This window comes from Bidens hawaiensis, unplaced genomic scaffold (genome assembly GCF_021521415.1).
Source record: "Bidens hawaiensis isolate Kalapana, Puna unplaced genomic scaffold, B.hawaiensis_p1.1 tig00028540_1, whole genome shotgun sequence".
NCBI classification, from domain to species: domain Eukaryota; kingdom Viridiplantae; phylum Streptophyta; class Magnoliopsida; order Asterales; family Asteraceae; genus Bidens; species Bidens hawaiensis.
Window position 1 is genome coordinate 70,300 of NW_027494675.1, and position 13,998 is coordinate 84,297.

Genomic DNA, 13,998 nt, shown 5'->3' on the forward strand with positions numbered 1-13,998 from the left:
CCAAACATCTAACCTTTCTAAAACAATCTCTACATATTCCTCACACTTTCAATCTCTCTCTACAAACTTTCTATTCAAAACACCAACAAAATGGATTATCCCTCCTCATATGACATAATCAATCGATATTTGCAAAATTACGAGCACACGGCCGATGACGAGGCGGAGGAGGAAGCGGTTACAAGTGCAGTTATGCTTGCGGCAAAGTATATTCAATCTATTTATTCTCCTCCTCAACCCGTTTTGAGAAGAAAATATATTGATCGAGATCGTGAGGGCGCCAACAAACGTTTGATGGACAGCTATTTTGTTGACTCGCTGACATACAAGAACCCGGAGACTTTTAGACATCGCTTCCGGATGTCTAAACGTCTATTTTTGAGCATTGCCAATGATTTTAAGTGCGAGTATGATTACTTTAAGCAAAAATGGACGCATAAGTAGTGTTAGGATTCACTAATATCCAGAATGTATGTCAACGTTACGCGTGCTCTCCTACGGAACCACGACCGACATCAACGACGAGTACCTAAAAATGGCAGAAAAAATGACACGAGACACCTTGGAGTATTTTTGCCAAGGTATTTTATTAAACTTTTAAAAACATTATATTGCGTTTTTTAATTTTTTTAATAATTATAATATAGGCATAATACAACCATACGGTGAACGTTATATTAGAAGACCCACTTGGCACAACCTACAACAGATTTACTCGGTGCATGAAAGGGAACATGGTTTACCCGACATGATCGGGAGAATAGATTGCATGCATTGAAAGTGAGGTAACTGTCCAACTGCATGGCGATGTCAATATACACGTGGTGACCAGAAAGTACCAACGGTGAGTCTTCAAGCGGTTGCTTTGTAAGACCTTTGGGTTTGGTCGGCCTACTTTGGCAGCCCCAGGTCAAACAACGACATAAACGTTTTGTAGGTGTCGCCCGTGGTAGAGGATTACATCTCCACTACCGCACCAGTCACATTGTTTTGCGTTAAAGATAACTTCTACCCACACGAACAATGCTGCAAAAATTCTGACTAGGCACCGATTAGTCCCTGATTAATCGCTAGTCCCCACTTCACTGATTAAGTTTGGGCTAGTCGGATAATTAATCGGTCAACGGTCAAATCCGGCTAAAATCGGCGGTTTTCGACGACGAAAATCAGCGGTTTCTGACGAGATTTCAGCAAAAACCACGGTTTCCGGCGAGATTCTAGCCAAAATATGTTTGTGTGTGTATAAAACTGAAAATTACATTTAAAAATGTGTGCGTCTATATATAAAACTGAAAAATATACATTAAAGTCTGATCTGATTAATCCCTATTAATCTCGATTAATCTTGATTAATCGTTAGTCCCCAACCTGCCGCCCGACAACGATTTTACAACACTGCACACGGATACTATTTGGGAGATGATATCTATCCCTAATATTCTATTATTATCAAAATGTTTAGAGACCCGACTGATGAAAATAGAAACTATTTAAGAAAGTAAAAGAGTCTTCGTGAAAGGACATCGAGAGATGGTTTGGGGTTCTTTACCAACATTGGCATAACATGAAAATCAGTGTCGTGCATGAACATTGGAAAAATGAGAGACGCTATGTATACGTGTACCATATTGAATAACATGATTTTAAAAGACGACGGGAGAGCAATATGTTAACATTATATACCGGAGAATGTCCAACAACAACAACCTCAAGCAACTATGGGGGAGAGGGTGCAAAATGCTTATCGAATGCGTTCACGTGAAATACATAATGCGCTTACGAGTGATTTAGTTCAACATGCTTGGTCGGTTCGGCCAATTCGAGGCGAAGGTGAAAACGTATCAAGCGAGGATGACGATAGAGACAAGGAAAGTAAAGACGAGCTAGACAGAGACGGAGATGGCGAAGAATACGAAGACGACGAGGAAGACGAAGACGAGTAATTTCTAGTTATTTTTAAACTTTAATGTAAAATTTATTTATTTTGTTTAATAAAATGTTATTTGTATTATTTTAAGTAAAAAAGAAAAATAAAATAATGATGATGTAATGATTAGAAGGGGCTAAATCCATTACACCCCTTTTGGCCAAAAGGCCCCTGTGCTGATGTGGCACTACACATCACACAACGCTCATAAAGAGGCTTCATTCACTACACATTGTCTAACCAATGGTTTGTGAAAAAAAGTGAACAAGAAACTAAAGGAAAAACAATAAAGTGGATCATTTTTCATAAGAGTTTAATTGAATAAAAACATTCGAAATTATTTGCTAGTTGAAAACAACCCGAGGACCACAAAACCATACTTTCTATATTTGTGATGGAGAAAGGTTATCCTAAGTTTGGATAATGGTAACAAATGAGGCTACACAAGTTTGTCATGGGCTATGCTAGTTAGAGGTGCACAAAAAACACGAACCCGGAACCGGTTTTTCTAAAATCCGGGTATTTAATACCCGAACCCGAACCCGACCCTACCCGTAGGGTACGAATAGGGTATGAATTTCAATGTTGAAACCCGAACCCGATCTAAACCCGATAATACCCAAAACCCGGTTCTAGGTATACCCGAAACCCGGTTTAAACTATACCCGAAACCCGGTTCTAGTTATACCCGAAACCCGGGTTTTTTGCATACCCGAACCGGATTTTTTGCATGCTAGGATATTAGTGTTTGTCACATGTTTTTGTGTGGCTGTCCACAGATCTATAGCTGTTCTCCAACGGATCTTTTTTGGAGCACGTATATGATATAAATACTTGTTTAGAGCAACACATTTTGATATACCAAACAACAACTGAAAACACATTAAATATATGTTTTTTGTATCATTGTATAGTTGTTATGTATGTTTGAATGAACTTTGAAGTTTGTATGCAAAAAATTGGAGTTAGGATAAAAAAAAATGAAGCAAGCCTGTTAATAGAAGAAAATTGTAGAAAATGGGTTTTTTTAATACCCGGAAAATAGGGTATTCAAAACCCATAAAACGGGGTTTTTCAATACCCGAAAATAGGGTCTTCAAATACCCGGGTATTGAAGACCCGGTTCAATACCCTACCCGAACCCGGTACACAGGGTATGGTTTTTCAAGCCAATACCCGACCCGAACCCGACCCAATCATTGTTAATACCTAATTTTTCAATACCCGATCATACCTGAACCCGGTTTCATACCCGAACCCGGTTTTTCATAATACCCAATTTGTGCACCTCTAATGCTAGTATTAGTTTGACATGTTGAGAATTGAACTATAACTTAGAGCGTTATAAGGTCCTCTAAAATAATGTGAACGAAATCTTCAAAAAAAATTTAGAGGAGTGTAAGTGGTTAAGGGAAGAGAGACTAAATTTAAAGAAACATTGTTTATTTTTTATTTATTTTTTAATATATTTGAAAGTGGTTGTGAGTTGAGAGAAAAAACATAATAATGAAGATGTAAAAAATATTATTTAATTGTATACTAGAGAGAGAAAATATATTGTTTTATAGTGTAATTATAAAGATAGAGATATAGAAGTTGTCAGAAATGCTTACAACATTCTCAGCTCGTCCCTCATCCTCATTTCTATAACTACACTAAAAAACACTACATTTATCTTTCATGTTCAATTAAATAATATTTTTTATACATTTATACTCTCATCTCTCACAAGTCACAACCAATATTAACAAATATTAAAAAATAAATATGGGCAAACAAATTTTTTCCAAATTTACAAAAAAAAATCACTACATTTTCTCTCTTCTTTATTTAATTATACTCACAACCACTCAAAATCCATCTTATAATTTACAAAATCCTCTCACATAATTTTATATATCGTAAACAAACGTGTCCACTTTAAGGTAAACCGCCTTTAAAGCCAACATGCATTAACGAGTGCTCTTTTGTAAAATTGTCCACAACATGGAAGCATGACATGACAAGTAGACAGAAAGCGGTATTTGAATGTCTACTAGCACCAAATGCTCAAGATTTTCTTCTTGTCCTCGCTAAAGATGTATTAAGCCAACATATGACGTTAGGGGAGTATCGTGCTATCCGTAAGTATCATCTCATTGTTTCTTATTTTCGGTTCATAGGATTTGCCTTGTTTGTCTCAAGGCGTGTTTGGACTCTTTTGGGGAGTATGCAATACATTGTAGAGAGCTCATAGAGTTCAAGTTCCAACACGTCGTGGTTAGGGATGTTCCTTTTGACATATTCAAGCATTGGATGTTCCTTTGGTGGGATGGTAAAGGCTTTGGCCTTTGGGTGAGAGGTCCAGGGTTCGATTCCTGGCATTGGCGGTATAATGTAAATAGTAGGAGGAAAGCTTGAACATTCAAAAAAAAAAAAAAAAAAAACATTGGAAATTCTATTAACAAATAAGCACCTGCGAATTTTTTGACCGGATCGTTGGAAGGATGCTGAATACTCAAACCAATTGACATTTTGTATTTGGATGGATGAGAAGGAAACATATGTATACAAATCTAACAAACCAGAATTTCCCCTTTCATGTGCTTGGGAAGTAGTGTTTTCATGGTAGGACAAACTGCGTTAATAGTTGCTTCATGTGAAGAGACCAAACATGAGAAAGCGTGTCTAGGCAACCAACACGTGTTTACACCTTTCACGTTTGATACTTTTGGTTTCCTTACACCTGAGACTGTGGAGCTATTTAGTCATGTCTAACTAGTCATGAGTCATCAAATGGTAATGTTATGACCACAATATCTATAAATGTAATTTTAAAACAACTTAGCTTTGCTATTAAAAGAAAGTTAACCGACATAACTTATTGCCTGAATACCTTCCATCCCGATAAAACACTAGTTTTTAATGAATGAATTACTTTGAAGTAGATTTGATGATTTAAGTATGTAAAACTATTTTTTATTTTCTGTTCCAACATAAAATAGGGGGAAAAAAAATTCAATCCTTTAGCCCAATGGGCAATTGTTGACCTTGTTAACCTAACAGAAACTAAAATATATTACACACGTAATCGTATTTCCAAGAACAACTACTCCTATTCTTCCCTCCAACCAAATCCCAATGCAAGATGTCCCGGTTCCCTGCAACATTCTTCACTGTCCTAAAAAATGTACTCAAATATACCACGTTGCGTTCGATTCACGGAATTTTTATCAGGGAATTCAAAGTATATCAAAAAATGGAATGGATTTTTGGTGTTGGGTTGATAAACTTGTTAAAATTCTTCTCCTATCCCATCCCCTTAGGACGGGGCCGACTGGCAATAGGTTGTCCGATACGGGTTTTAGGTCGGGATGGGTTTCGGGTCAGGACAAATTAACTATAACCCTTTTATGAATATCAAAACAAAAAGGACTACATAATCAAATACTAATTTCCCACAATTGTGGGCTTATGCAATTAATCATTGATCCTAACACCCTTCAAACCAACTATCTCCATGTGCAACGTGGACCAACAATTCAAACACAATATCTTTCCAACAAATCACTATTGCCCAATTAATGGGATTAGAAACAAATCAATTCAAGGCATTAATAATTCACACCCCCATCAAAGACTTAACATGTTGCGATTAAATGCATATAGCAAGTCAAGAAACTGACATATATGTGAACTCTAACCCGACATTCGATCACCACCAAAACCAGAATCTAAGTACCCGGCTCCATTCAGATGACTAACATCTCCCCATGATTTAATGGCCCACTTGTCGGGATCCGATAAGTGTAATACATTGACTGAAACATTTAATATCCTTCCTGATCGGTGTCCCGTTCCTGAAGAAGCCCTCTCGTGAAGTGCTCTGATCACACCACCATGAGTCACCACCACAATCCGCTCCCCTGTTATTAATATTATTGTATCGTTGCAACGATTATTAATCTAAGTGAAAGAGCGCTAATTAAGACATATTTTAGATTACCTCGGTGTTTACTGGCAATTGTTTGCAATGAATCAGTGCAACGTTTATACAGTTGATTCAGACTTTCACCACCACCCTATATAAACAAACAATAAACCGGTGAATGATTTTTTATTTTTTATTTTAATTCTTTTCTTTGTCATTCCTGATAATGAAATGAGCTAGTTATTTACAAAATCAACTTCTAATCAACTTTTACCAAACATGAGCTGTGTATAATAATAAGGAATGCGTCTCGAGTGGCCCGAAGTGTATTTAGTAACCTCTTAAGTCGATTTATTAACAGAAACTAGATCAGTATTTTATTAAAGAGCAAATATCATAAAAACCAACATACTTTCTATTTCTCATAAAAGTCCCTCCACATTTTTTTTCACATTAAAGTCCCTATACATGTTTAGCTTGAACAAAAGTGTGAAAAAGAACAACTTGGAAACGATACATCTGATTGTTTTGCTTACGTGTTTATATTTCTTTTTCTTATGTGGATTATTTTTTTATCCTAGTTTTTAAAGATAATTTGGATGTGCTGGTTAGAAATTGTTTAGAAAAACGTTCACAATTTGTTCGAATTTAACATGCAGAGGGACTTTTGTAAGAAAAAAACCATAAAGTATGTTGGTTTTATACGGTATTGCCCTTAATAAAATAGTTTTTGTAATCAAACTTTATACATTGATTACTTAGAAAACTGAAGATAAAGAGGTAAAAAGTATTCACAATCACAAGCCAACTCAACTGACCCAACTGTTTTGACCAGTACTAAAAAGAACCATTCTGATTTCTGACCCATATATATAAATACATAATATATAACGAAATAGCCAAAAAGAGTCTCGCTTACTGGAATTTCAACGTCCCTTCCATTAGACTGAAGAGCCATATATGCTTTGGTTTTCATGGTGGGTGCGTCACCATATACAATACCTTGAAGATCACCTAAATTTCTCTCTCGAAGATTAGGATCTTGAGTTACCTGCATATAAAGACAGTAAGTATCCTGATTTAAAAAAATGTTATAAAATGTATGCTGGATCTTTTGAATTATCTAACTAATTGAATCAACCATGCAAGTAAGTAAAAGAACATAATTTAAACATTTTAAACATAGCTAATTCAATTCAGAATTTCAGGTACTTTGTCAACAAGGTTTTAGTGATAATATATATCACACGCTACCATCCTACCACGCACTACAATATTTATATATTACATTGTTATATACTTTCGCGGTTTTGTCATATGTCATTTGTATTGATTTCTTGGGAACACCCAAATTTTTCCAAAATATATTTTCTACCCTCGGGTTTTCATAAAAACAAAGCAGCTTATTTGTGGTTTTTTTCCCCCCGCCTCTCTTTTTCATGTCTCCATATCACACTATTCCCTCTACGGGTACATATTTCCTTATTTAGGGGAGTAAAAATGAATATTATTGTATATCAAGAAGAATCATATTATTAGTCTAATGGGCCATATATGTGGAGAAATTATAAGTGGTTATTAGAATCATACCTGAAGCCCACCACATCTGGCTGCTATTGTCTCAGCAGTTTCAAGAGCTCTTTTTAGGTCAGAAGAATATATGGCAGATATTTTAAACTCTCTTGATAGTCTTTCAGCCACCTTTAACAACATTGCACATTTTTGGGTTAATACATTTTTATAAAAAAAGGATAAATTACAAATTAATGTCCACCTTTCTATTTCACTTTGTCAAAAAAGTATCTGTCTCCAATATAATTTATTAACTTTCCCATTCTGCCCTTAATTACATCCTTTCACAACACCATATTAATAGTACTTTGAAAGAGTAGAGTAGGCATATAACTGTTTAAAAATGCAATAATTGTACATTCCTAGAATTGTGTGGTTTTGTCTAGTGGAGTCTTATTTTGTTTTGAGATGGAGGGATTGACAGAATGTACACTTAATACAAACATAACAGATTTCAGCAAACAACCAAATTAACCTACAAGGACACTAGCATTTCTTTCAGAAGATTAAAGATGTAACTTACTGCAACTGCTTGCTGTCTTCCGACATCATTCAGGTCAATATCTAAATGTCCCTGCTCAGCACAAAGAAAAAAAATTCTTAAGAAAGCAACATCAAGTCCTATAGGAACTATGAACAAGCTTTTGACATCAGAGGAAATTCTTAGTAAATACAATTCATGGAGTAAGATACAATTCATACAAACTTACTAGTAAAACAATTTCAACAAGTTTCCTTCATTCCAAATTAAAAGCGTTCACATTTCTTCCTGACCGTGTCTTGAAGTTTTTAAACTTTTGGAAACGAATAATATATATAAAATGAATTAATTGTGAAACTTGATTAATAAATTGCTTGCGAGTTGCATCATGTAGTCATCAGATATTTGCACGATAGTTGATGCATACATCTTATATTGTTTTCATGAATCGTTAATTTAATTAGTTGGTTAGTTAACTTAATTATGACTTTCACATATGATAGTTTAGTTATGAAACAATGTGTATGCATACATGTTAATGATCGGTTAAGTGAGCACTAAGAGACCAGATAGATAGGTATTTTTTACAGTGACGTTACATATGTATCTAGTTTCACCCATTCAAGGCTATTTGGTAATTGGTAGCCTACTGTAGATTAGATATATTATAAGAGCACATAATAAAATAAAGAAAAGGTAAATTAAACCTGGATTCGTTTTTGGGCATTCCACTCGGTTTCACCATGACGTACAACAACGACTTCAGTAAGACTCCGATCAGCAACAGAATCACGTTCAACACCAATACTAGAACAAAACCAGACAATAACCTAGAAGTAAGTAAGTTATCGACATTCCAATTCACACATCAAACATGAATATGTGGATCATGTATAAACTTAACACACAAATGTAAGTGGGTTAATTGAACTGCTAACCTTGAATTAGTGTCGGCCATTAGAGTTAAAGGAATTGGTTGAATCGCGAGGGAGAGGCTTGTTGTGTGTTGTGTAATTCTCCGCCGTCGGATCTGTTTGGTGGCTCCGATAAGGTTGCTTAGAAGATGGTTTGAAATGATCAACGATGAGTTGGAGATGGCGGATGAGTCTAAATGGTACTGCCAGCTGCGCACTACGCTCATTCGCCTTTCAACGGGAATTTAGGTCCGTTTGTTTTAACACTCAACAACTCTCGGTATTTGTGTTTATTTAACTTTTTTTTTTCTTTTTTCTACACCACTGACGGGTCACTGGCACACCGCACACCTCGTTTCACCTTCAAGAAAAAACCCCATCATAACTTGGAGCCCTCTATTTTTTGACGTAGCTCTCACTATTAAATTGAGGTCTTTAGATGTCTCATCTCAACCACTTAAGCTAGGTATCATTTCATTTTACATTTTGTAATTATTTTAATTTCATTCTGGCATTTTGTAGATGTATACGCCCATAATGTTTCTTGTTTTATCGATTGTTCTTCACTTCTTCATTTTTCAAAAATCAAATAAAATTTGATTCAAGCTATTTATATCAATAAATTTTGATTTAGGATATTTATAATACATTGTTGCTTTGAATTTTAGTTTAATTATAAGGTTGGTCCAAGTCGTGGGGTTAAGTATTTTGAAAACAATATCTTTTTTTTTTTTTTGGTAACTATAATAAGTAAAAAATAAGTAATGTTTACTTTGGATTAGAAGCAACAAGGACGAACCTCAATGATCCTCAAAAGAGAATGAGTAGAAAACATATGAGAATTGGAAAGTTAGTCAAGATTTTGGAGAAACTTGATCATCCTTTTGCATAAATCGCTCAAAAAGTCATCTTCTCAAACTCATCCATATAGATTAACTAAAAATAATAAAATCTTAAAATTATATGTCATTTTGTTAAAACCTTCCACGTCCCATTCCTATGTAACTACACTGTTATAAAGCTCTATGTTTCCACAAATCGCTATTTCCCAAATTATGATATTACAAACAGATCAAGAGACTGACATGTATGTGAAGTCTTTCCAGAAGTTCGATCACCGCCAAAACCTGAATCTAAGTACCCAGTGCCATTCAGATGACTGACATCTCCCCATGATTTGATCACCCATTTGTTGGGATCTGATAAGTGTAATACACTGACTGAAACATTCAGTATCTTTCCTGATCGGTGCCCCTTTCTTGAAGAAGCCCGCTGGTGAAGGGCTGCAATCACACCGCCATGAGTCACCACCACAACCCGCTCCCCTGTTTATTAGTATTTTGTATCATTGAAAAAATCATTAAGCTAAGTGAAAGAATGTTAATTAAGACAGATTTTAGATTTTACCTCGGAGTTTTCTGCCAATCGTTTTTAATGAATTGGTGCAACGTTTATAGAGCTGATTTAGACTTTCACCATCACCCTATATAAAGTATTGTAATCAGTAAATTCATCTGATTATAAAGTCATTCCTGACAATGGAACTTGTTAACTATTTACAAAATCAAGTGTTAGTATAAATAATGGGTTATGGGGTCTTTGTTTTGGTCAAATTTGTCCATTTTTTGCGTCTGCGGGCAAATATAGAGCGACCCAAAGTGTATTTAAATGCTTACACTACTTAAATCCCTTTAAAAAGTTGGATTGCTATTAATAAAACAGTTTTTGTAATAATATTTTATACATTAGAGAACCCAAGAAAAGGGAGCAAAAATGTGTTCAAACTGTTTTGACTAGTACTAAAAATAACCGTTCAAAATCATTTATACACATATTACACATACATACATATGCAAAAGAATTTGCCTTTTTCATAGATGCCGATACCGCGCACTTTCTAGGTGGTTCTTGATCCTTTTTTGTGTCATCTTATTTCTTTCTTCTACTACTAGTACAAACTAGAAAAGAATGGAATGCTGACCTAGGAATCTTTCTGGGAGCAACCTATACGTCTCGGTAATTACCATGTAAGGTTTGCCCTCATTGCACCCAACCGATGCCCTATTCTACGAGTGGGATGTAAGTGGGTACGTTTGTTTGTTAAAGTCTCGCTCTATTTACCAAGAAAGGTTATAACAGAATTCAAAGTAAAGACGACAAAGAGTCTGCGTACTGGAATTTCAACGTCCCTTCCATTAGACAGAAGAGCTTTATACGCCTTGAGTTTCAATTTGGGTGCGTCATCGTATACAATACCTTGAAGATCACCTAAATGTCTCTCTCTAAGGTTAAGATCTTGAATTACCTAATTATCAATGAACAAACATATATATGACACAAAAGACGTTTAACGGATCATAAGTGTAGAGAAAATCAGAAAATTATAAATATTCATAAGTGGTTATTGTAATCATACCTTCAGCCCGCCACATCTGTTTGCTATCGTCTCAGCAGTTTCAAGAGCTCTTTTCAGGTCAGAAGAATATATTGCAGAAATTTTGGATTCTCATGATAATCTTTCAGCCACCTTTAACAACATTGCACATAATGTAGTTCCTAAAGTATTTTGTCCATAATAAATAACAATAATAATAATAATAATAATAATAATAATAATAATAATAATACTTAAGTCTGTTTAGAGATGTAACTTACTGCAACTGCTTGGTGTCTTCCAACATCATTCAGGTCAACGTCTAATTGTCCCTGGTCAACATAACAAAGCAATTTTAGGGATAAAAGTTTTAAATTTATCATTTTATTGGTAATTTAATTAGTTAATTATAATTTTCACATAGTTATTATGCATATATGTTTTCGGCATATTCTTAAATCATTTACATCCAAATTAAATAAACCTGGATTCGTTTTTCGGCATTCCATTCGGTTTCACCATGACGTACAACTACGATTTCTGTATATCTCTGGTTAACACCAGCACTGCGACAACATAAATTAGAAATTACACAGTGAAAGTTTTCAATAACCTAATCGGAGTCGACTCGGTGATCATTGAACAAAGTATACTGCGAGTTGAGGAATATTATAGATGTTCAAATTCACACATATATCATGCTAGCATACATGAAAATGTGTGTGGATCATCATGTATGTATATACTTGATTAACTGAGCTACTAACTAACTAACCTGGAATTAGTGTCTGCCATCAATAAGAAGACGATCTGAAGCTTACCAAAGCTTGATTTCGAGTTTGACAAGTTTGGAGCTTTTTTTTCTTCAACTCAGCTCGGCTCTTTTTTTCGACTCATTTATTATATTTATATATATTTTGAGAAAGACTAACGAGCTAAAGCTCACCTCGAGCTTGTATACAGTACGTTAAAAGGGCAGAAGTTTGACTCAAACTCGGTCGTATAGTTTGAACTACGGGTGGCAAATGGTTTGGGTTGGGTCGAAACAGGTTAGGGTCGGAATGAGTCAATTAATAACAAGGTTGTTTTGGTTCGGGTCGGAACGGGTTAGGGTCAATAGGATCGGGTCGAAACGGGTCTGGGTCGGAACACGTTTCGGGGGTTTTTTTACGAGGACAACGGAGGAAACGTTCTAGTTATTTTATTTTTCTCGTTTTGAATTTATATTTTGAGTTATGATTTTTTTTATAAATTTTTTTTGGGGGGTTTTGATTTTAAACCCCAACAAAACAGTCAAAAAGTTGTCCAAAAAAACATTAAAAAAAAATCATAACTCAAAATATAAATCAAAAACGAAAAAAGTAAAATAACAAAACCGTTTCCTCCATTGTCGTCTTTCAAAAAAAACCCTGAGAAATGAACCGAAACCGAACAGTCGACGAAAACGAAACTAAAAACCAAAACTGAACCGAATTGATCGAAACCGGAAAATCGATCATAAACTAAACTAAAAAACTGAAATCGAATAGAAATGAAATTGATCAAAACGAAACAAAAAACCGAAAACAAATTCGAAATCGACCAAAACGGAACAAAAAACCGAAAACGAATCTAAATCGACCAAAAAGAAACAAAAGAAGCCGAAACCCAACCCGTCCGGTGCGAAAACTCGTGTCGGCTCGAAACCTGATCCGAGCCAAAACCTAAACCGAATTCGTTCCAATCCAAAACCTAAACCAAACTCGTTCCAAACCAAAACCCGTTTCAACCCGAACTGCCACTTTTCTTTAAGACACTAACCCACATCGACCAATTTCTTTAAATTTGTCGACCCATTTTGACCCGAAAATAAGAATGTGAAATTTCAAGTGGCCCATTTTGACCCATCTTATTAAAATTTATGACCCAAACCAACCCATATGATATTTAAAACAACCCAAATTAACTCATTTGAAATGGTATGGGTCAAGATTGCCACCTGAGGCATATAGAAGTTTAAAAGGGTTAAAACTTAAGAGTACGCTAGGCTCGTTAAGGTTCGATAAGGCTAAGTGATCTTCCTATACAAGGCTCGAGATCAGGTTCAATAACTAAGCGAACTTTATTTGAGGCTTAGGCTCTATAAGGCTCGGCTCGTTTCTAGCTTTTAATCAATCTGATCTCAAATAGCTCACGAGCAGCTCAACTAGTTTGCACCCTTATCTATACGACATAATGACCCCCTTATGTTTGGTATACTTTCGTTTTACCCTTTATAATTACTTTAATTGATTGTGACTCCTTGTGTTGTTGTAACTAAGGCTATGCGTAGTGGAGGGGCTACAAATTGAGGCGTTTTGCGCCGTGTGGCGCCTAGTTAGCAAGGGGTGAGAATTTGTTTTTGGGGTGTAATGGTGTAGGGGCTACAATATATATATATATATATATATATATATATATATATATACACTCATATTAATATAATAATAATATTTTCTTCTTCCACGGCGATAAAAACCCACCGCCCCCACCCCTTTTCGCCCCAATATCGCCGGGGGGTGTTCCTCCATAATTTCGTCCTTGTCACCCCGTTTTCTCGCCCCATTACGCGTAGTCTAATGTTTTGTTTTGGTTATTATTCTATTTTCCTTTTGATATGACGTGAAAAAAGAGTAAAAATGGCCACACACACACAGTTTCTCTCTTAACGTCATGATTTAAATTTGATTCACCTAAACTACCAAACTTTTCGCATTTCAAACACCTGATCGTGATGAAATTTTGTTTCCTTGTTCTTTTGTTTATCATCAAAGCTTTATATTATGTGGGTTTCCCCACCAT

General features: G+C 35.3%; 1 protein-coding gene and 1 pseudogene across 1 annotated transcript; both read right to left on the reverse strand.

Moving 5' to 3' along the window:
- Window positions 1-5,329: 5,329 nt before the first annotated feature.
- Window positions 5,330-9,031, reverse strand: LOC143577370 (phosphoglycerate mutase-like protein 4). The gene is made up of 7 exons (XM_077061218.1): window positions 8,829-9,031; window positions 8,598-8,697; window positions 7,933-7,983; window positions 7,428-7,538; window positions 6,757-6,888; window positions 5,913-5,988; window positions 5,330-5,832 (listed from the first exon to the last, which is right to left on the reverse strand). The coding sequence occupies exons 1-7, from the start codon at window positions 9,029-9,031 to the stop codon at window positions 5,606-5,608; spliced, it is 900 nt and encodes a 299-aa protein (XP_076917333.1). The 3' UTR covers window positions 5,330-5,605.
- Window positions 9,032-9,857: 826 nt separating this feature from the next.
- Window positions 9,858-11,973, reverse strand: LOC143577375 (phosphoglycerate mutase-like protein 4; annotated as a pseudogene).
- Window positions 11,974-13,998: the final 2,025 nt, after the last annotated feature.